Source organism: Apis mellifera, linkage group LG5 (genome assembly GCF_003254395.2).
Source record: "Apis mellifera strain DH4 linkage group LG5, Amel_HAv3.1, whole genome shotgun sequence".
Lineage (NCBI taxonomy): Eukaryota > Metazoa > Arthropoda > Insecta > Hymenoptera > Apidae > Apis > Apis mellifera.
The window spans coordinates 503,192-528,087 of NC_037642.1; the positions used below are offsets into that span (position 1 = coordinate 503,192).

Sequence of the window (24,896 nt, forward strand, 5' to 3'; positions counted from 1 at the left end):
TAAATTTGCATTAAAACTTGCATTTTTAGATTTTATATTTATAGATTTATAAATTTTATATACATTGAAAACTATTAAAAAAAAATTAATAAAACTTTTTTTATCTTCCAAAATAAATGGAATTTCTTTAGATTTTTAAATTTAAATAAAGTTAATTTGTTAAATTAATTATAAAATGTAAATTCATAGATAATTCAAAAATTATATTCAATGTTATTTATTTAAATATATATATATATATGTATATATATATATATATATATATATATATATATATATTTAAATTATATATATTTATATATATAAATTATATATATATATAATTATTATGGTTATGTTTTTAAGAAGAAAATCAAAATTTTCTTATGTTTCTTTTCTAATTAATGATTTTCAATAATAGATTTATTTTTTTCTTAAAGTTTTAAATTTCATATATATATAATCTTTTTGAATTTACTTAATTTACTTAACAAATAAGTCTGTAACTTTAATTTTATAATGAATTAAATTATGTAATAATAATTAAATTTATTGAATTTCTAATAAATTTTGTAATGCATGTACATTTTATCACATATCTTATTGTATGAATAATATAGAACGGATAAACGAATATTTTATCACATAATGAATTTTTTTTATAATATAATGAAACTTTTTTTTATCGCTAAATAGTCAGCATAAACAATAATATTTTATAAAAATAAAAAAATAATTTAAAATTTTGTATCAAAAAAATTCAATAAATTTATAAATTTATAATTTATAATAACAGATTTCTAACCATGTTCATGGTCTAGAGTAAAAGTGCAATTCATATCGGAGTATTTTATTATCATTTTTAATATATTTACATAAATAATACAAAGAAGAAAAGAAAGAATTTAAGATAAAATATTTTATTTTATAAATATATAATATAGATATATTATAGATATAATATAGATATATAGTATAGATATATAAATTCGATAGATATATATATCTAATAATTTTATATTTTAAAAATAAAAATTTTAAGAAAATTTGAAATAAAAAACAAAAAATATTTTAAAAAGTGCAAAATTCATATAAGCTTATTATCATATTATTGTTTTTATATTTTTTTGAGTATTTTTTGTAAGTATATGAAAAAAATAATTTTTTAAAAATATTTATTGAAAAAATATTATAAAAATAATATAAAAATTATTTAAAATATATTACTTAATTAGAAATATTTTTATAAATTTTTTATATAAAATTTTATTTTCATTTTTTTTTATGTCAATTATCAAATATATATCTGTAATTTTATAAATTAATATGAATCAATTTTTTTAAAGTAATATTCTTTTTAGATAATAATGACACAAATGAAATTTCCACCATTAAAAAATGATTTGATTTTAAAAGCTATAAGAGGAGAATCTACAGAACGTATTCCTATATGGATAATGCGTCAAGCTGGAAGATATCTTCCAGAATTTCAAGAGATCAGATCAAAACATGATTTTTTCTCTATTTGTCAAACACCTACATTAGCTTGTGAAGTAACTTTACAACCTATAAAACGATTTGATTTAGATGCTGGTATTATCTTTTCCGATATCTTAGTTATTCCACAAGCAATGGGTTTAACTGTTGAAATGATTCCTGGAATGGTTTGTTTCTTAATTTATATATATATTTAAAAAAAGATTTTTATAATTTTATATCAAAAAAATCTTTTATTAAAAAAAATATAAATATAATTAAATTTTATTATAAAATACAGGGACCAGTTTTACCCAAACCATTAAAAGATCCAACAGATTTGGTTAGATTAATTCAACCAAATGTAGAAAAAGATTTAAAATATGTAGGAGATGCTATAACTTTAACAAGATATAAACTAGAAGGGAAAGTACCCTTAATTGGATTTACAGGTGCAGCAGTGAGTAAAATAATTTTTATATGATTTATATTATGATTTTTAAAAGAACATATCATTGTAAGTTCTTTATGTTTTTTGTTGTAAAACAAATTTTTAGTAGTATTCATATTTATGAATTATTAGTGGACATTAATGAGCTATATGATCCAAGGTGGAGGTAGTTCCACAATGATAAGGGCACGAGAATGGTTATATAAATATCCAGATGACTCTCATAAACTTTTACAACTTATTACAAATGTCATAATAGATTATCTTGTAATGCAAGTAAAAGCTGGAGCACAGGTATTAATTCTTCTTTATTAACATAAATTTTATATTATTTAAAATATTATTTTTAAAAATAAAAAATATATAATTATATTCATTATAAATTAATATAAAAATAAAACAAAATATAGTAATACCTCCATGATAGGTTGTGTAATCTAATACATTCTAAACTAATTTTTTCTTACAGTTATTACAAGTATTTGAAAGTCATAGTGATTTCCTCAATGATGAATTATTTGAAAATTACTCATTTAAATATTTAAAAGAAATTAGTGAAAAAGTCAGACAGCGTCTAAAAAAAGAAAATATTCCTGAAGTACCAATGGTAAATAAAATAAATACTATAATATATTTATAAATAAATATATTTATTTTATTTTAAATTGCTAAAAATAGGACAAATTTTAGATTGCTTTTCCTAAAGGTGCAACTATAAATTCCTTGGAAATGTTAGCAAAATCTAAAACTTATGAAGTATTAGGTTTAGATTGGACAATTGATCCTATAGAAGCAAGAAAAAAATTTGGTTCTGAAATTATTTTGCAAGGAAATTTTGATCCATGTGCACTATATGGTTCTGAGGTTTATAATATAATAATATTATATTTATAAAATTATAATAATTTAAACTGATTAATACATAATTATTTTTAGTTTTTATTTATTTTTGTTATTAAATTAATCAATCTTTTTCTATAGCAAGAAATAATCAATCGTGCAAAAGATATGGCATTGAAATTTGGTAAAATTCGATATATAGCAAATTTGGGACATGGAATTTTACCAGATACACCAATTGCATCAGTTACTGCTTTTATCAAAGGAATTCATTCAATATAATTTATTTGCTTGTGTATTTATTATAAAATTTATAATAAAATACTGTTGATATATTTATATTTTATTATATTAATTAACATATTTAAATAATTATATTAATATAATTATATTAAAAATAAAATATATATATCTTTAAGAAAATTTTATTTTATAAGAAATCTATGAACAAAATGTATTAATAAAATATAATAAAATTCTTAATATTTAAAATATTTTCGATTTTAAAGAATATAGAAAATTTGTTTAATAATATAGATAATTCGTGATTTTATGATAAATATAGAAACTTTTTGTATTTTATTGTATTTCATGTATTTTATACATGGAATAAAAATATCAACAAGTCTTATATAATCAAAAATTCACTTAGAATTCTTCTCTTTTTAATTTTAATTATACAATAATCTATTATTGAGTGGAATTTTTATTTTATTTAAGTATTTTATATTGATAGATATAATAAAATAAATTCAAAAATTAAATTAATGAAAAACCATATGACGAAAAAAATATATATATATATATATATATATATTATCATTATAAAATTAAATAAATGTAATTAAATTATTTTTTCTATTTCATATTTAAAATTTAAATAATTCCTTACATATTGCTTGCATTTAATGAAACAAATCAAACAAAATAAATTAGAAATAAATAAAATAATATAATTAAAATCTATGAAAAACAAAATTGAATTCATTATATTGTATATATTTTCTATAAAAAATATTATAAAAATACTTAGAATCTTTTCAAATAAAATCAATAAATCAAGATTAAATTTTAGAAAAGAATAAAAATTATTTGAATTTTTTATATTTTTGTAGATTTTGACATGCAAAATCTTAAAGACGATTATTTTAATTATCAGAATCTAATAGTTAAAAAATTATTTTTTATATAATATTGTTGATATTAATATTAATTGAATCGATTATTGAAAATAATTCAAGTATTGAATTTATAGTTTAAGGGAAGTTTCAAATTTTTCGAATCATTATCAACAATACATATTATTTCTAATCTCTACTTATTCAATCAATAATCATATCTAATGATTAAACGAAATTATGAATTTTATATAATATAATATAATAATATAATTGATATATAAATAAAATTGAATTTTTACAAATTTTTTATAATATGACATTATTTGATTATTATTGGATTTTTATTTAATTTTATTGGATGCGAATAAAATTCAAATTATAGTTAAAAAATTTGGTTATCATATTTATATTCTTCATGCTATCTGGATAATAAAAACATCAATATTGCTAAATTAAATAGTTTTTTGAATAAAAAATTCAAATTATGTTATAATTACAATTAATTTAGATTAAGTCATTAACCGATCATTTTATATAAAAAACGAACTTAAAATCTAATTTAAGAAACTGAACTAGAAAAAAAAATATTATGGCTATGACATATTGTTTATGCAAATATATAACAAATTTATAACAATACAGTTTTCATTAAATAAATAATTATATATTATAAATATTAATTATATTATATGGAATTCTTTGATTTAAAAATAATTTAAATTTAGCACGCATGCTTCTATTCTCTAATTGGATAAAAATTTAACATGATGCACGTAACTTGAATATTCCTAAAAATACGAAACTTTGAATGTAAATAATTTTTAAGTTATTAAATTCCAACAATTAAAGCATTTTTAAATTAAATGCATCAAAATCGATAAATACATAAAAAAATTCTAATATTCAAAAAGTTTATAATATTTCTAAAATTTAGTTTAAAATAAAAATGAATTCAATTTAATAAATAATTTTTTATAATGTATCTTAATATTTTAATATCGATAATTTGTCAACTAATAACTATAATATATTTATTATATATTTGATTTGTTTATCTGTTTGTTTCTTTAAATTATAGTATTATAGTATTTAATTTAACCAAGTTTTTAGTCACCATGCAAAATAGCGCTTGCGCATTATACTAAATTTTCAATACATGAAATTTCTCATCTAACTCTACCCCCACAATATTCTCAGCCGGAATCCGTGGATCTATTCGGGTGACCCCCGTCTCCGATTAGCAGTTTGCGCAAGCGCAGCCAGATCTTCTGGTTAGAGTGTCCATTTTGATCACATGTGAGTATCTCCAGTCTGTTCTCCCTTTTTCACGGTGAATTTAGCTGATCGACTTGTGATCACTTGAACAAGTTTGTAAAACGTGCATTGAAAAGTCTCGAGAATAAAGAACAGCAGTATTTAAGATCAATTTATATCCGTGATTTCTTTAATATATTCCGACAGTCGGCAATTTCGACGACGAACTACATACAATCCTTTTCGCGCCATCTTCTTAAGGAAAACGGTCAAAAAACTGTAGTAAACTTGTACTCGAAGGTAATTCGACTTTCATGAGACTATTCAATTAATTTTTCACAAAGAAACTTTAACATTGGAAGAACTGTCAGCTGGATTGAATCTTTGGTTAGATTATGCTTACACAACGTGTTCAATATCTCTTTTAGTTTTGCAAAAGCTTTTCGAAATATTTTGTGTTTTAAATTTATTTTACAAATGTTTCTTGAAATTATTTATTTACTTAATGTTCGAATTTTTTTTTATTTTTATTTATGATAATTTGAAAATCTTTGATTTTTTTACAATTTTAAAAACATTCTAACAATGAAACATATTTCATAATATTTTAAATAATTTTTTATAATATGTTATCGAGTTTATTATTTATAATTTAAAATTGTATTAAATATTAAATATGTCATTATGATTATTTTAAAGAAGTAAAAATAAAACATTCTAAGTATTTCAAAGCATATTGTGATATGTAGTTCTGTTTTCATTAAAAATTTATATTATATTACTTTATAATAGTTTTAAGTTTTAATTTTTCGTAAAACATATTGGAATATTATATCATATAGTAGTAAGTATCTTATAAAAGCTTTTAAAAGATATTTATATATATATATATATATATATATATATATATATATATATATGTATATATATATAAAATATTAATTTTAATAATTTTTATTAATATTTTGTCATAAATTAAATTTTTTCTTAAAAATAAATTATATTTTATTCATTTTTTTGACTTTTAATATTTATAAAATTTGAATGATATCTTTAAATAATTATAAAATTTAATAATAATAATATTAATAAATTTTTAATTCTTGTTTTAAAAACAATATTTTAATTTTTCAAGTAATTATTATCAAAAAAGCAAATTTTAATATTAATTTTTTAATATTATATGAATTATAGTTTTATATATGTTATTCAAAATTAAATAATTTATTAATTTATTTTATAAATATAATAATAAATTTTATCTTTTTTTTTAATTTTATAAATTTTTTTATGTCATGATTTTATAAATTATTTTATTTTGTCTTTTGTTTTTTCTCTTTGAGTATAAAAATATTAAATTTTATATATTTTATTTATAAAGTTATTATTTTATATAAAAATAAAAATATTTAGTAAAAAAATCAATGAAAAATATTATATATTATAAAAATATATTAAAATTTGAAACAATGGAATATTTATAAAAATATTTTCTATTGTAATTTTTCTATTATAAAAATTTAATTGATTTACTTTAATCTAATGGAATTATTAGTCATTAATTTTTTAGTTTTTATAAATAATTATTATAATTATTATCTTATTTTAAAAAAACAAAAATATTTTACTTTGCAGTTTGTCTAATGTTGTTTTATCTAATGTTTGAATACAATTGACAATTTATTTTAAATTATAATTTCAGAATAATAGAATGGCAGATATAGAAGATACTCATTTTGAAACTGGAGACTCTGGTGCTTCTGTAACATACCCAATGCAGTGTTCGGCTCTGCGTAAAAATGGGTTTGTTATGTTGAAATCTCGACCATGTAAAATCGTAGAGATGTCAACTTCTAAAACAGGAAAACATGGCCATGCCAAGGTACATCTTGTAGGCATTGATATTTTCACTTCAAAAAAGTATGAAGATATTTGTCCATCTACGCACAACATGGACGTACCATTTGTTAAACGAGAAGATTACCAGGTACTTAAAAACAGTTATATAAAATTATTAATTTACATTTGAATAATATTCCATATAAAATATTTTATATATTATTTATATTTCATTATTCTATTTCAATAGAAATTTTTTGAAATAATTATTTATAGAATTTTTTTAATATGAAATTTTTTTTGTTTATTTTTATTTTTGATTATTTTATATACATCAATTTTTTTAATATATAATATAATTGTTTTTATTTCATAGCTAGCAGACATATCTGACGATGGCTACTTATGCCTGATGGCTGATAATGGTGAACTCCGTGAAGATTTGAAGATTCCTGATGGTGAACTGGGTGCTCAATTACGTGCTGATCATGAGGCTGGTAAAGAACTTCTTGTGAGTATTTTTATTTTGCTAAATGAATAATAGCTTTTTTTTAAATGTTTTTTGAGATAACTTAAATTATATTAAAATTATATCTGAATTAAATTAAATGAAAATGTAATAAATTTAAAAGTTCACTATAATATAATTAGTAAAAAGTTCAAAAATAGTTATAAAAATCTATGCAAATTTATTATAGAAATGATAAAAATAAAAAAAAAACATTCATTAATAAAATATATATTTATTTTTTATATTTTTCCATTTTTTTTATATTATGAAGTATATTATAAATTTCCATATATTTTGTATATGTACATATTGTATATAAAATATTTATTTTGTTTTTTAAACAAAGATTTTATTTTTTATAAAATTTTTAGATTTTTAGATTAAATTATATAATTATTAGAATATTAATTGTTATTTATAATTTTTAATTATAAATTTTTATTTTTTAATTGATATTAAAAACAATTTATTATTCATATTATTAAAAGTTTTTTTTTTTTTTTTTTTAATTAAAAGATTTTAAAATCTTAAATTTTAAATAAATCTTCAAAATAAATTTAAGTTTTTTTTAACAAAATATTTATTATATATTATTACACAAATTTTAAGTGATTATCTAAAATTATATTATAAAATAACTATACCCAATCAAATTATAAAATCATAATAGAATTTTAAAAATTATAAGGATCTTTTTTATTATAAATTTTTTTATGTTTAGAAATGTTATTTATATTTAGAAATATTATAATTTTTTATATTTAATAATTTAATATTTTTATAATTGTAATGAATAAAAATTTGTTTATATTAATAAAAAAATGAAAAATAAAATATAAATTTTTATTCTTTCAGTGCACTGTGCTGAAGGCATGTGGTGAAGAAGTCGTAATCGCCATTAAAACTAACACTGCCATCGATAAATAATTGTGTTCAGTCCAGACTCCACCATCACATTAAAGAAAAAACAAAACATTCAGTTAACATATTATTAAAAGAAACCTAAGATACAATACAAGATGATCAGTGGTTAATGTAAGAATTATTACCAACAACAAATAGAGAGGAAAAAGTGAGGATCACTTGAGAAAAGAATAAGAAGGGGAAAGAAATGACAAGGAAAGATAAAGAGTCAGAATACAATTTAAAAAACTGAAAGGAAGAGAAAAATGTGCTTTAGCATATATAGTTGAGTAATTAAAAACAAGTGTGAAGGAGGAGGGGATTACAAATAATGAAATAAATATAAAAACAAAACAAAAAAAATAAAAAAATGAATAAAAAGAGAATAAACCAAGAAACAGTATCAGCTTAAACTTGAAAAATGGATGTTTTTGACGGCTTAAAATATCGGAATTAAAAAACAGTTTTGATAGTGAGAAATTTCGAAAAAAAAACTATTTCATCTTGATTTGATTTAAAAAATTTCAACATGATTAGAATTCTATTTATATTGGAATTCCAATTATTTTTCAATAATATATAATTTTATTCAAAATATGATTTTACTGAAGATTTCAATATTTTCAAAATTTTAATTATTTAAAAAATTTTTATTTCCTTACAATAATTCCTTTGCTCTATATATACTTGAACTGGAGCATCTTCATACAAATTTGATTTTTTAAATTTTTTGTTATACTCAAATTTCAATTCTATTAAAATATAGAATTCCAATTATATTAGAACTCTATTCTTATGATATCCTATATTTATTAGAATTCTGTTTTTTTTTTTTTTTTTTTTTTTTTTTTTTTTTTTTTTTTTTTTTTCTTCAATTCAAGTTTGTCACTTTTTTTTTTTTATTAAAATTATATGTTTTAGAAAATCCAATTTAATCTAGAATTATCTTGTTTCGGTTTTTTATATGATTATAATCTTTGTTAGAATTCTATGCCATTGACATATTGTTTAAAATATTCATGTCTGAAAATCCCTAGAAATTATTTTTTCAAAATCCTTATTTAGTAATAGTCTTACAAATTTTCATTTTTTAAAATTAAATTTTCAATTTTTTGTATTTTAGGGAGATGTATCTGTAATCTTAATTTGATAAAAATCATTACTATAAGTATATATAAAAATATACTTTCTAAATTCATATGAAAAATTCAAATGTTATTTAAAATTTAAAATATAATTTTTGCATTTTTAATTACAAGAATTTACATTTTAATTATAAAGAATATTCAAAATTGTAAAATTTAATTTGTTTGCATAGATCTAATGAATTTTTTTTAATTTCTTATAACTGTTAAGGGTTTTATTTAATTCATATTATAGTACCGTTTTGTATTTAACAGTTTTTAAATTTTGATATTTTCAAATTAAAATTGATATTTCAAACTTGATAGATATTAAACTCTTGAATTCTAATACAAAATTTTAGAATTCAGTTTGAATCTCAAATTCTTTACATATAATTTAAGGATAGCTTCAAATTTGAGTTCTAAAATTTTAAATTTCATATACTTAATTTTTGATTTTTGACTAGAAATTTGAGTTATAATGTAACATTTAAGTTACATTGAATACTCGATTTCAAGATTATACCATCTATGAAAATATAAGAAAATTTAAAAAATATAAATAATGAATGATAAGAAACAACTAAGCTACTATAATCTAAGCAAACTAATAATTTAAGATTAAGACGACCTAGATAAATGAATTAATCGATAAAAGAAACTGAAATAAAACGAAACAATCGGCCTCACGGTCGTATTTCAACCATGAGAGACGGAAACCTTTTTTTTCTGCTTCTCAATATTTGGTTTAATTAATTATACACCATTGCTGGTCATTAATTTGAATTCTAACAATTTTTAAAGTAAAAATCATTTTCAAGCATGTAACAAATTTAAATTAGTAATTCTTTATCTTGTGAAATAATATTTCGAGAATATTATTTATAAAAATAATTTTAACATTAAAAATCGTATTTTTTAAATTATCAGTTATATATATAGTTGGTAAGTAGTTATTATTATTTATGTATTAAAAAATAAAATCTAAACAATTAATAAAAATTGTTTCAAATAATATGAGTATATACTAATATCTTAAGATATAATTATCTCAATTTAAAAATATTCTTGAAATATTATTCTTTGATTTTATTATACACGCATTAAATTAATGTGCAAAATGTTAAATTATAATAAGATAAAATCTTAACATACAAAAATATATAGATATTTTTAGAAAATAACCAGCATTGGCGTATATAGGCAAACAAATACTACACATGGATATACATATACAAATACACATTGTGGTAAGGTATATGAAAATACACAAGTATATACGAAAGTACACAATTATGAAATTCGAAATAAAACACAAACATAAAATATAGAAAATAAATGGATACCAGGAGCATTTGTTTATACGGCGGAATCAATGGAAGATAAATGGATAAATAAATGAGAAAAAAGCCATGGGTGCTTTTGTATCAACCTTCGACAATATTTTGTTCTCATAATGATATATTATGAAAACTCTAAATCTTAATAATTTTGCTATTTTTTTATCTTGTTAATTAACTTAATATTACACTCATTTAAGTTAATTAAAAATATCAAAATTTAATTGAAATTTTTATCATTTTCCTTCACAATTTTATATTTGTATTGTTTTCAAAAGTTTACTTATTATGTTAAAAATATTAGTACAAAAATTACCAGAAATAGTAATTATAAGAATACAAATTAAATTTAATAACATTAAATAAACAATTCTATGTAATGATGAAAGTATTATGTAACATTTTTGTTTAAGTTCAATTATCTATCAAAATCAATCAATTTTCATTTTATAAAATTGAAAGTTAAAAAATTAAATTTTTTAATTTAAAATAATTTAAAACTTAATGAAATTAAGTACTTAGACAGAAAATTATTGAACAAACTTATTAGAAGTTTATTCGCAAATATTCTCTTTAATATTGCTACATTTTAAAACATTAATACTCTTATATTTTCTATTATTAATAATTATTAATGATTTAGAAAACATTACGAGTGCCATTATATATATATATATATAATTTGGCTCATATTTATATGAGCATAGCATACATACCACATACATACATATAACATACACACATATACATGGAAATATATTAAAGATATGTAACAGAACGAGAATGTATAGTAAATATGTAACTTTTTTTTAAAAAATTTATTTGTTGTAAAAATAAGATACGTTCATACAAGTATAAAATATATTTTATACTTTATATCTACATGCATTACAAACTATATATTAACATAGAAATGAATAATTCCATAGAAAATGCGAAAAAAATATAAAGATTATGAAAGTTTCGTATACTTGCATAGAATTATATTTGTATCAAATTCAAGTATATAATAAAAAATTTATAAAATATGAAACTATTACAATGTACAGAAACTTCATAACAATGCTTTATAAATTAATATTAAATATGAATATATTCAAAATAATAGTAAAATAAAACAAAAAGATTGTTTAAAGAGATAATATTCAAGCATCTAAATTTGTTTATAAGTATTTGAAAACAAAAATTTTAAGCATAAATATAATGAATATTATAAATCGATTATTTCAATGATTAACATTAATTTAAAATGTTACATACCTTTAAATACATCTTATATATATAAAGCTTAGACACTCGTAATGTCTCTTAATATTTTATTCAAAATCTCGACATAATTAATTGATATTTAATTATTTATTCTTTAATTTTTCTTTAATTAATATTTCAGGAAAATTCATCTTTACCGTTGCACCCTGTATATCACAGGAAATTGTCCTTTATATTATAATAATTGCAACATTCGAATTTTAATTTCATTATTATGATTTCTTTGTTTTTTCTTTTTTTTATTGACACTCCTCACAATTGAAAGAAAGCTGATCTTCTTCATAAGATCAATTATTTGCATTTCTCCTTTGCAAAGCTGCCGCGAGATCCTGCCTGAGAGCGGCTTGTTGTCTTTGATCAGCTAATGATTGAACAGATCTTAAACCATTTACAATATCTTTTGTTTTCCCGAAATAAATTTCATTTAGCGTATTTCGGATTTTGTTTTCCATATCTTCAACCATACGACCAATATTAGCAATATGCGGAGAATTTTCACTTATTTGAGCATCTTGTTCAACCTAAAGAAAATTTAATTGCATTTAGATAATAATTTAATCTTGAATTAATTTTAATAAACACACAGATACGCGTGTGCATGCACACAGTATCCTAAAAATATAGGAACATTTAATTCCTGAGATTTAATTCCTGATATTTCAAGCAATATTTTCTTTTGTAAAAACTTTTGTATGGCTTTATTAATGAATTGTTAATCAAAAATATTAGCCAATTACGGAATGAATAGCCTATTCAAATTGCGATAGTAGCATTAGCTACATGCCGTCGATTGAACACGAACAAGTTTAAGCAACATATGTCAAAAAAATTGTGTTAAAATAATACATTTCTTTATCAATAAAAAATTATATCAAATATTATATCATGAACAATGAATAAAATATAATATTAGTTTATAATATTTTTTGTTAACTTTGTTAACTTGTTAACAAAGTCGTAACAAAAATTTTTATAAAATGTTGCTTGAAATTACTTTAGAAATTTCTAACGAATGTTCCTACATTTTTGGAATATATTATATATTCATTGGATATTATATAAGATGTTTTGCAACACATAATACTATTAAACAGGATATAACTCTTTATAAAAAAAAAAAAATAAAATAAAATTTTTTAAAGTAAAGTTTCATTTTTGAAAAAATAGATTCTTAAAATATACATAAGATTTCTTAAAATAAATAAAAAAATAAATTTAAATATTTTAAAATGAATTTTATTTTGAAAATGTTTCAAATACGCATATATACTTAATTTTTATCTATATAAAGTAAATCTTAACGTTTAATTTCTTTTTGTTTATACTTATGTTTGTAACATGATTTACATTTTAATTTACTTTTTATCATTTTTGATTTCTTATTACTACAAATAAATAAATTTTTCCAAAAATAGGACAGTTTCAATAATTTATTTTGTTTTACATATTTATTAAAAAAATTAAGGAAAATAACATGTTTTAAGAATTCTTTTTTTCGCTCAAAATTTAATGAAAATATTCAAACATTTTATATTAAATTCTAATTAAAATTTATTTTTTCTATATAACTATTCTGCAATCTTAAATTTAAAGATACATATTAATTGGCTTCTATAATAAATCTCTTTAATCATATATTAATATGTATATCAGGATAAATAGTAAATAGATAAATAACTTACAAAATTATATATATTATTACTACTGTAAATAAATCATATGCAAATTAAGTATAATTTTTTTAGTATCTCACTAAATCCATTTAATTTGTAAGAAATATAAAATATCTTGCATGGAATTCAAGAATCTAGTTATTTTATAAAATTTACAAATATTATACAAAATCTTATACAAATATATAAACGTTATAATTTATATATTTATTACAAAATTATTTATTTCTTTGATAGATAATAGAAAATAATATTCAGATAAATTTAACATTAACATTAATATCTAATAAAACATCCTGTATAAATATTAATTATGAAAAATTTATAATTAAAAAGTAAAAAATAATTACAAAAAATATTCACAAACCTGTCTAGTAAGACTTCCACCAAGATTCATTGTTCCAGATCCATGTTTATTAGTTTGTAACCAAAGCATTGCAGTAGAAGTTAATTTGTAATGTGCAATTCTTCCACTAGATTTTTCTTGAACTTCTACTACATGAATTGAATCCCAACAGCCTTTAATTTTCTTTGAACCATCACCTGCTTTTTTAATCAATATTACTGCTGCAAAACCATGATCTAAATCCCAGAGATAAACAGAAGAAACTCCACCTTCAAAATAGAGTTCTCTATATTGATCAAATGCGTGATTTGCATCTATCTCTAATTTTCTAAGTCTTTCAGAAGGCATTGAGCCATCTTCTAAAGGGGGATCATATGTATTACTCCAAGGAGATCTAGAAAATAATTTTATAATAAATTAAAATATTACATTTACAATATTTTAGAATTAAGATAAGAATTATAATAAAATAAATATAATAAAATAAAAATATAATATTGAAATAATATAGAAAAATATAATATAGAAAAATAATATAGAAAAATAAAGCACTTTTTTATAATTACCTATAAGAATCTCCATCTCTATTATAATCACAAAGTAAATAATCTTTCCCAGATTCTTTATCTTTTGCAATTTTTAAAGGTTGATCAACAGAAGATAAAAGATCTTCACAAAGAGATGGCACTAGATCTATTAAATCACTTAAATTCTTTTCAATTTGCTGGGGTGGTAATCTTCTCATTAAATCCAATGCACAATCCATTTGTTGCTCCGTCTCCAAAATTAAAAATTAATTCAATTTAATTTTTATTATTTTGCAATTAGAATATTATATTTTAATTATTTTTTACAATATCAATTATATATGAAAATAATTTTATATTAGTAATAAAATTAATGAATCAAATCATAAAATGTTAATTTTTAAAATGTAATTGATTTCATTTTTAAAATTTTATAGTTTTAATTCGATATAATTAAAAGAGCGATAAATTATAAACTTTTATTAATCATAATTAATTTTCAATAAAAAACAAAAAAATATATTATAAATTATTAATTTTAATTCATCAATATGAACAGATTATATATAAAATATTTATATAAAAAATTATTAGTATTAAAAATTATAAAGATATATATATAAATGAATTTATATTTTCAATTTTTTAAAAATTCGGAAAATTAAAATTTCCATATATGTCAATGAATAACGCCATTTTGACATTTATTTCATTTGAGGTTAAATATAAATTTTTCTTAAAATATTATTATAAAAATGAAATATTTTTAATAAACTTTTTCAAAAACTAATTTAAAATAATAAATTTTATATATTTTTATATATAATCTAAATTTTATTATATTAAACATTATTTAAAAATTTTAATACTAATTTTGATTTTCATCAAAAAAAGAATAATATTATAGTTATTGGTAAAAAAATATTTAACTCACCATTTTAAATTATTAAAAGATTTTATGAAAATCAATCAGAGCATTAATCAATAAAAATTATAAAACCAATGAAAAATTTATTGGAAATGTTTATTCTCTGACCTGCATTCAGTCACCGAAAACGAATATTCAAGGGGCGTGTCAAGATGACTGCTGATTGGCCAATAAGTAATACAATTCTATCAACTTAACATGAATGAAAATTATCATATATATTATATAATACAAAATTTAAAAATTCTTAATAGAATAATAAATAATTATTGAAATAAATTAATTAAATGAAAATTAAGTAAAAAATATTAAAATTAAGTAAAAAGTTTGTTATATATAATATATTTAATTTTATATATTAAAAATGTATAAACAATTGCTATTTGTAAAAAATTTCAATTAAATTTATTATTTGAAATATTTACTGATTAAATGTTTATAAAAATAATCTAATTTTGTAAAGATCAATATATTTTAATAATATTTTTATTTTATTCAAGAATATTAATGAAATAATAAGTTTGATAGTAAATAATTCAGTTACAAGATAATATTAAATTGATATCGAATAGACATTAAATCTCTACAAGAAATAGAAAATCGTTTCCATTTTCCATGTAGTCTTTAAACGATAAATGTATATAAATATGGATTATGTATGAGAATATACGAATCAAATTAAAAGTAAAGATAATGGAGAAATATTATTTATGAATAAAAGATATGCAAACATATTACTTCTTCATCGATGCAATATTATATGATATTTGTAAATTTTTAAATTTAATATAATTTTTAAAGTTAATATATATTTCCTATTTTTATTTTGATTATATTCGGTCTCAAAAATAATTAATCAAATTCGTATTCTTTTTAAAATTTCTTATTAAATATATTCAATATATTTGTGTAAGCTTAAAATATATATATAAATCAAGCTATATTTCAAAGAAAATAAATTAAATATTATTTTTTTTTTCGTATAATATAATATAATATAATATTTATATTCATATATCTCATATTTAATATACTTTTTATGACATATGTTGCTTGGACTTGTTCATAAACGGTTGCATGTAGTCAACGCCACAATTAAGATTTGATTAGACTACGCGCTCTATAATTGGCCAATGTTTTTGTTAATAACTCGTTAATAAAAACATAACAAAAGTTTTTACAAAAGATAAAATGTTTTTGATGAAATTACTTCATATATATCTTCAATTTATAAATGTTCTAAGATTTTTAGGATAATATAACATTCTGTTTATAAGAACGATATTTTAAATTTAAGTAAGAGAAAAATGTAATATCACTTGTGAGTTTCGACAAAAGATAATTCAAAATAATGAATATTATCAGATATGTGAAATCAGATACAATGTAAAAAATGAGGTTATATATTTTTCTAGAAATAATTTTTGAATAATTATTAATAATGATACAAACATATATGAAAAAAAATATATGCCAAACATATATGCCAAAAAATATAATATGAATTTTATTGAAAAATCTTTAAATTTTTATTCATTAAAAGTATATAATTATATTACAATTATGTATAAATACATTTCATGATGCTTTATTTCATCCTCAAATCTCAAAGAAATAATAATAATAATAAAATAAATCTTACCAAAACTATTTTATTTTAAACTATTTTTAATCTATAATTATAATAATAATACAATGATATAATTTTTTTGTAAACTATATATTGTTATTATTTTATTTAAATTTAAATAAGAATATAAATACAGATTAACTATTATTAATATTTCAATTTTTTCGAAATTATAATTTTTAAAATACGTTATAATAAGCATATTTAAAATTTTAAAAATAAAATTTTAGTTTGCTACGTTTCATTTATTTTATAATAATTTTAAAAATTTTCACTCAATGATTTCTTATTATATATGATGTAAGTTCGCATTATCTTGTCAGAACTACTTGTTTATTACTTGTTTTTTGTCAATTCAATATTGATAATCGATTGATAAATATATAATCAATTCTTTTTAGAACCATGATATGTAAAATTCAATCTTCTTATAATGCAATATTAATATTGGAAAATTTAAAAACTAATAATTCAATATTGACTTATGAAAAATATATAAAAAGTATTTTAAATTCCTTAATATTAGCTATAAGAATATGCAATAATATGGATTTTATGTAAAAAAAATATGTAAAAAAATGTATTATGATTTTCATATAGTTCTTTCCATTATCTCAAACAATTATCATCATATGTTATTATCATATCTGAAATCATATAATATTCATTTGAAATATTTTTTCATATTTTTAATATTTAAAAAATAATCATGAATAAATACTAAAACGAACATATTGTATGTAATACATTTATAAATAAATATAATATTTATATTTTAATTCTACTGATCTGAGTAATTGTAATTTTCATTCTATGTTTATTTTATATATTATTGTCTGTAACAAAATGTTCATATAAATATATAAGATTAATATAAATATGAATATTTTGAAATCTTAAAATGTAATAACTACTATAATATATATTGGTTTTTATAATTTTTTCTTAATTATTTTTATTTCCATTACTTTCTTTCCTAAATTGAAATCTTTGGTACAAATCATCTTTAACTAACCGATATTTTCTAATCTAACCATATATTTTTTTTCAAATTTTTTTCTTTTTTTGTTTTTTTCGACGAATTCCTATATATTTTTCTTCAAATGCTCTAAAATATTACTAAAGAAATATAAAATATTACAAGATTTGATTATCAAATTATGTTAATGAATTGAAAAAATATATAACAAATATATCAAAGTTTATATTATACCAATTTTGTATGTATATCAACTTCTACATTAAAAACATGTTAAACTTTGGTAATAGAAATATATCAAGTTCTATCATATATTTTCCAGTTTTAAATGTTGTTTCAAGTTTCAGATTCATATTTTTTATAATTCTAAGATTGTTATTATATAATGTATATATAATAATACAATATATTTTATATATTTTATATAATGTATATAAAATAATATAATATATTTATATAATAATTTATGCATATTTATGATATTCATAACAAAGTAAAAAATAAAACTTGCAAGTAAACATATTTTCTTTTCAATGTGCAAAAATAGATTTCAAATAAGAAAAACGCACAAAATAGAAAAAAAAAATTAAAATAAATCAATTAGTAGCTAAATTTTAATATTAATTATAATTTAATTATTATTTTATATATGTATATTGATAATATCATACTGAAAAAATAAATAATTGTAAATAATATTGTGCATATATATTACTAAAAATATTTTTTAATTAAAATATTTAAAAGACTAATTTAAATTTTGTAGAATTTACTATAATTTTGTAATCAATTTAAATGATTATTTATAATATTCATTTATAGAAAGAGAAAAATATCATATTTGTTCAATACTTTGTTCAATATATTAATTTTTTAATAGAAAGTAATTAATATCATCTATATATACAAATAATTTTAAATACTTATATATATATTTCAGTATTATTATATGTATAATAATATATAATAATGATAATAATAATAATAATAATAATATACTATCTTAATAATTACAATTTAAATTTATGTATTTATATAATATAATATATTTATATAATATATTAATATATAAATATTATAATAGCAATATATTTGCATGTATTTTATTTGCAATCAGTATAAATAATTTTTTCGTAATTTATATTATTCTTTTCTTTTTTCCATAGTTTTGTATAAATTTTAAAAATTTATGAAACGATATTGTTTAAAATATTTTGAAATTTAATATTTTCTATGTTATATTTTCTATGCTCTTATCTTATATACTTCGTATATAATATAATAATAATTAAAATACTTAATATTAAATTTATTATTATTTATCCAAAATCAAAAATAATAATTTATTTATCAAAAATAAACATTTTATAAAATTTCGTTACATAGAAATATCTGGACACTGTTATTAAATTCACTTTCATTATTTATATCCTAAATAAGCTACATATTTATATTTTTAAAGAATGTTTGAAATTTAATAAATTTTTATTTAAAAAAGTATATATATATATAAATATATATATATATATATATATATATATATATATATATATATATAATATGCATTATATATTCATATCGTTTTTGGAGATTATTATATTATAGATATATTCATTCACTTTTTAGCTACTGCAAGATAAGGAACATTAAGTCTGAATGAAATAGAGAGACATGTATATTATTTTTTTTATCATTATATAATATATATAATTCAAATTTATTATATTTAAATAATTTAAATATAGAATTTGATACTATTTTTATTAGAAGAATCTTATAAACTTGAATATAATAATCTAATAATTATAAAATAAAGAATATAAAAGTTTTATTTTTTCTAATTTTTCATGTATACTATCTTATTATTAGACATTATCGATGATAAGAAAAAAATAACTGAGTATTCCTTTCGTTGAACTAGTTCCAGGAAATGGTGGGGATAACTTTACTTTTGTTAACGAGGATTCCTCGTAGAAAACAGAAATATGTTTATTAATAAGACGATATTATAATTCTCTATATCAATAATTTCGCATAAATATTAATGATGTTATTAATGAATTCAATAATTAAAAATTGATGTTCTTCCGATCAATTATTTTTCGCTACGTTTTCACTTCGTGACTTTACAAATATATTATATCTACCTAGATTTCTACAAATAAGATTTTAAAAATGTTTTAAGTTGGGTGAGTTATAAAAATCTGTTAAATAATTTAAATATTTTTTTCTAAAATTAATTGAAATTATAATTTTATTTTATAAACTATATATTATAAGTTTCTGTAAAAAATATTCATTGTACTTTTTATTAAATTTTATTAAATAATATTATTAATAATAATATAATATTATATTATTAATATATTATTAATATATTAATAATATAATATTATTAATAATAATATTTAATTAAATAAATATTTTTTCTATCTTCAATAATATAAACTATGCAATTGTATAGTATCCAAATTAAAATAATTTCTTAATTTCTTAAAATAATTTTATTTTGTAAAAATGTTTATATTATAAATAATTAATTAAATAGAAATTTTAATTATTATTTAATTTAAAAAATAATTTAAATTTTTAAGTAATAATTTTAATAATAATTTTTTAAATAAATTATGAAATATATTTATATATTATAAATATAAATTAAATATATTTTATTAAGTAATATATAATTAACTTTTTAATATTCATAAGATTTAAAATAGTTTTTTTAAAGATTATTGTATACAAATAATTATATTTGATAAAATAAAATTTTAAATTTCTGCATTTCTTTTTTTAATATAAATATATATATATTTCTTTTTTTAATATAAATATGTATATATATATATATATATATATATATATATATATATATGTAATAAGAATTAAAGAATAATTAAGAATTAAGAAAATTGAAATAATAATTTATTAATCACAATTGAATTATTATTAATATTTAAGTTTATATTGTATAAGTTTACATACATTATTAATTCTTTTATTACAGATTTTAGAATTTATGAGAAATATTTATGTATGTATGCTTTATCCTTAAAATTAAATTCATGTCCAAAAAATTGTGGAAGATGGGATTATTATCAGTGTTGAAGCAGTCTACCGTGATTCATTTGATATTCGCTATAACATTTTTTACTACGGGTTTGATAACCAATTTCTTCCAGTGTCTTTTGTACTTTGGTCTCAGACCTTTTTCCAGATATTGTTATCGCAAGATTAATTATTATCTTTGCTATTCTTTTTATACTCGTAAGTTCTTATTTTAAAATTTTATTCTTATTTTAAATTTTTTGGTTTTTATTTTAATTTAATTATATTTTAATATGTAATATCTTTATTTTTTTTTTATAAATTTTTGATATTTTAATTATTAAAAAAATTAAGAAAAATTAAAAAAAATTAAGAAATTTTTCTAATATTATATTAAATTTAGTATTAAATTGGTATTAAATTTTCAGAGTTGGTTTTTTTAATAGAATGGTGGTCTGGATCAGATTTTATATTATATATGGATAGAAATGATCTTGAAAAACATTTTGGAGAAGAACATGGATATATATTAATGAATCATAGTTATGAAGTAGATTGGCTTATTGGTTGGGTTCTGTGTGAACGTAAAGGAATACTTGGTGTTAGTTATATATATGAATCATAAATAATTCTTTATAAAAAAAATAAATAAGAAGATAAATTACAATTACATTTTATTGTTATGAAATTTTGTACATTTCAGAATTGCAAAGCATATGTAAAAAAATCATTACAATATATTCCAACATTAGGTTGGGGATGGAAATTTTCTGAGTATATTTTTTTGGAAAGAAATTGGGAGAAAGATAAAGAAATAATTCGTTCTCAAATTCGTGAATTTGGAAATTATCCAGATAATATATCGGTAATTAAATTTTTTTTAATTTAACATCTAATTTTTAATTTATTTATTTTTTAATTGTGACATTTTCATTGTAATTTTTAATATAATATATTTGTAACTTATAACTTAATTTTGGAGCTTTCAGTTTTATATAAATTAATTTAAAATTTTTATTTGAAATGATAGTTACTTTTATGTCCTGAGGGAACACGAATTACACCACAAAAATTAGAAGCCAGTCAAAAGTTTGCCCAAAAAGAAGGTCTTCCAATACTAAAATATCATTTAACACCACGAACGAAAGGTTTTACAGCAAGCATACCATATATGCGAGATAAAATACCTGCAATTTATAACATGCAAGTGCAATTCAACTCAAATGATTCTGTAAAACCAACAATAACAAATTTGCTATTAGGAAAACGGATTTTAGGGCACATATATATGCAGAGGATTCCTATGAAAGAAATACCAGAAGATCAAGAAGCTGCTGCAGAATGGTTACATAAACTTTATGAGAAAAAAGTATGATTTTATTTAAAATTAATAAAATTGGTTATAAAATTCATCTTATTTTCTTTTAGGATCGTATGGCAGAAAGTTTCGAAAAAACAGGTGATTTTTTTGCAACTAGTGGAGTAGCCAAAGTAAATAAAATTACATTAAAGAGAAGATATTATTCACTCATTAATACGATTTGCTGGACAGTGATAGTAGTAGTACCAATGATTTATTATTTGATTAATCTTTTCCTATCTGGTTCGACTATTTATTTTTCGATTGGAATTGGTACTATTTTTTTATGTAAGTATTTTAATATATAGTTGATATAGTTTTATGCAATTATTCCCATTGTTAATATTAATATTTAACTTCAAATTTTTTCAGTTTACATACTAATGCAAAAAACGATAGGAATATCCAAAATAAGTAGTAGTTCATCATATGGAACTGGTGAATTGAAGTAAGAAAAGAGTAAAAAATTATATTACTTTCTTTTCTAAACAAAAAGATAGATAGCATGCGCGCGTGTGCAAGAGATAGATAGATAGAAAGATAGAGATAGATAGATAGATAGATAGATAGATAGATAGATACATAAATAGATAGATAGATAGATACATAGATAAATAGACAGATAGATAGATAGATAGATAGATATATAGATAGATAAATAGATAGATAGATATATAGATAGATAGAGGGGGGGGAGAGAGAGAGAGAGAGAGAGAGAGAGAGAGAGATTACATTATGAAATTTTACAATATAAAAAAATGTTTGTAGTACTTGCGAGAAAATATATAGAAAAAAAACTGTGTATATATATATATATTATAAACATATAAAATTTTTAAACTGTATTATAATTTTTAATTATATTTATTAACTTATTGGATTAATTTTAATTAGTATTTTAGGAATATATACATATGTAATATTGGATAAAAGCTTTAATGATTAAATATCAAACAATTTGTAGTTAATTAATTATATATATATATATTCAGTTTTTCTATATGAATTGTTAGTTAATATATGTAATATAGTATATAATCTTTGTTTTATATATTTATGTATGCATGTGTGTGCGCGCGCGCGTGCTTTCTCTTTCCTCTCCTTTCAAAGAAGATAGTTGATTTAAGTTTTCATTTGCTTATTATATATTTAATATTTTCTATTTTTATTTTTTTGTTCCAATTACGTAGATCATATGTCTCTTACATTATCATGAATAATAGATTTCTTTACATATATAAGATTTATATTAAGAATTATATTTATAATATTGCAAAAATCATAATTATCGAAAAAAAGATAGTATTTAAAATCCAAAAAAAAGAGAATATATATGATTTTGCAATAATTTTTTTCAAAAATTTAATGGTTTAAATGAAAAATTCAATATGGAGTATATGTTAATTCAAAAATATTTAAATATTTTAAGAAAAAAATTTTTATTATAATAATTATAAAATATTTTTAAAATATTAAATTTGTTTTTTACTCTTTCTTTTTTTAATATAAAATTTATAAAAATTTAATTTCTGAGAATTAAGTAAAATTTATTTTATGTAAAAATTTAAGATATAAAATAGATATAAAATATAAAAAAAAATATAATATAAAAAAGTTTCAATTAATAAAAAAAATTAAGTGAAGATAAATAAAATATGAAAATAATTGTTTTAAAAAAAATGAAATTTTTTATTAGCATAAATCAATGTATAATATTTCAAAAGAAATTAAATTTTTAAAAATATAATTTTTAAGCTTTATTTTAAATAACGTATTTTTTATAATATATCTACTATGCACAAATATTAAAAATAATCAAGTTTATTAATTCTCAGAAGAATATATGCATAGCAGACACTTTTATTCATAATAAATTTTTATTGTTTAAGTTGAAAATAAATTTTTCTATAAAATATTATTTATATACATATTGATCCACTTGCTCTAAAAATAGTTGCAATCATAATATTGTAGTGATATCAAAAAATGATATTATCTTTGCTGAAATATGATTGCAAATTATGCTTAATTCTAATGAAAGAATTTTTCTCTTATCTTTTTATAAAATGTTAAATAATAATAAATAATCATTATTTCAATTTCGCAAGATCTAATGTTTGCTAACGAAGAATTAAAAATATATTTTATTTTAATTTTTTTATTCAAATTTTTTTGAAAACGGATATATATATATATGAGTATTTTATATATATATATACACACCCACCCACCCATCTACCCATCCACCCCCCCTCTACACACACACTATAAAAGTCCGAATTCTGTCGCATTCTGATC

The 24,896-nt window shown here is 18.3% G+C and overlaps 4 protein-coding genes across 5 annotated transcripts; 3 read left to right on the forward strand and 1 right to left on the reverse strand.

Moving 5' to 3' along the window:
• Nucleotides 1-1,053: 1,053 nt before the first annotated feature.
• Nucleotides 1,054-3,085, forward strand: LOC726501 (uroporphyrinogen decarboxylase). The gene is made up of 7 exons (XM_026440727.1): nucleotides 1,054-1,119; nucleotides 1,341-1,643; nucleotides 1,757-1,915; nucleotides 2,039-2,200; nucleotides 2,376-2,513; nucleotides 2,597-2,770; nucleotides 2,888-3,085. The coding sequence occupies exons 2-7, from the start codon at nucleotides 1,347-1,349 to the stop codon at nucleotides 3,026-3,028; spliced, it is 1,071 nt and encodes a 356-aa protein (XP_026296512.1). The 5' UTR covers nucleotides 1,054-1,119; nucleotides 1,341-1,346; the 3' UTR covers nucleotides 3,029-3,085.
• A 1,964-nt stretch (nucleotides 3,086-5,049) lies between these two features.
• LOC552572 (eukaryotic translation initiation factor 5A) lies at nucleotides 5,050-8,868 on the forward strand. Of its 2 annotated transcripts, none has more exons than XM_026440587.1 (4): nucleotides 5,050-5,163; nucleotides 6,824-7,108; nucleotides 7,337-7,471; nucleotides 8,327-8,868. In XM_026440587.1, exons 2-4 carry the CDS (start codon nucleotides 6,833-6,835, stop codon nucleotides 8,396-8,398), a joined length of 483 nt encoding a protein of 160 aa, XP_026296372.1. In that variant the 5' UTR covers nucleotides 5,050-5,163; nucleotides 6,824-6,832; the 3' UTR covers nucleotides 8,399-8,868. The 2 variants fall into 2 exon arrangements, with proteins under 2 accessions (XP_026296372.1, XP_026296371.1); XM_026440586.1 differs by having other exon boundaries at nucleotides 5,119-5,421.
• A 3,348-nt stretch (nucleotides 8,869-12,216) lies between these two features.
• On the reverse strand, nucleotides 12,217-15,746 carry LOC409581 (F-actin-capping protein subunit beta). The gene is made up of 4 exons (XM_393085.7): nucleotides 15,588-15,746; nucleotides 14,693-14,904; nucleotides 14,148-14,520; nucleotides 12,217-12,628 (listed from the first exon to the last, which is right to left on the reverse strand). The coding sequence occupies exons 1-4, from the start codon at nucleotides 15,588-15,590 to the stop codon at nucleotides 12,395-12,397; spliced, it is 822 nt and encodes a 273-aa protein (XP_393085.2). The 5' UTR covers nucleotides 15,591-15,746; the 3' UTR covers nucleotides 12,217-12,394.
• Nucleotides 15,747-20,090: 4,344 nt separating this feature from the next.
• Nucleotides 20,091-23,137, forward strand: LOC552566 (1-acyl-sn-glycerol-3-phosphate acyltransferase gamma). Its single transcript, XM_026440588.1, has 7 exons — nucleotides 20,091-20,379; nucleotides 21,198-21,457; nucleotides 21,667-21,839; nucleotides 21,942-22,103; nucleotides 22,269-22,607; nucleotides 22,667-22,886; nucleotides 22,971-23,137. The coding sequence occupies exons 2-7, from the start codon at nucleotides 21,223-21,225 to the stop codon at nucleotides 23,048-23,050; spliced, it is 1,209 nt and encodes a 402-aa protein (XP_026296373.1). The 5' UTR covers nucleotides 20,091-20,379; nucleotides 21,198-21,222; the 3' UTR covers nucleotides 23,051-23,137.
• The last annotated feature ends 1,759 nt before the right edge of the window (nucleotides 23,138-24,896 follow it).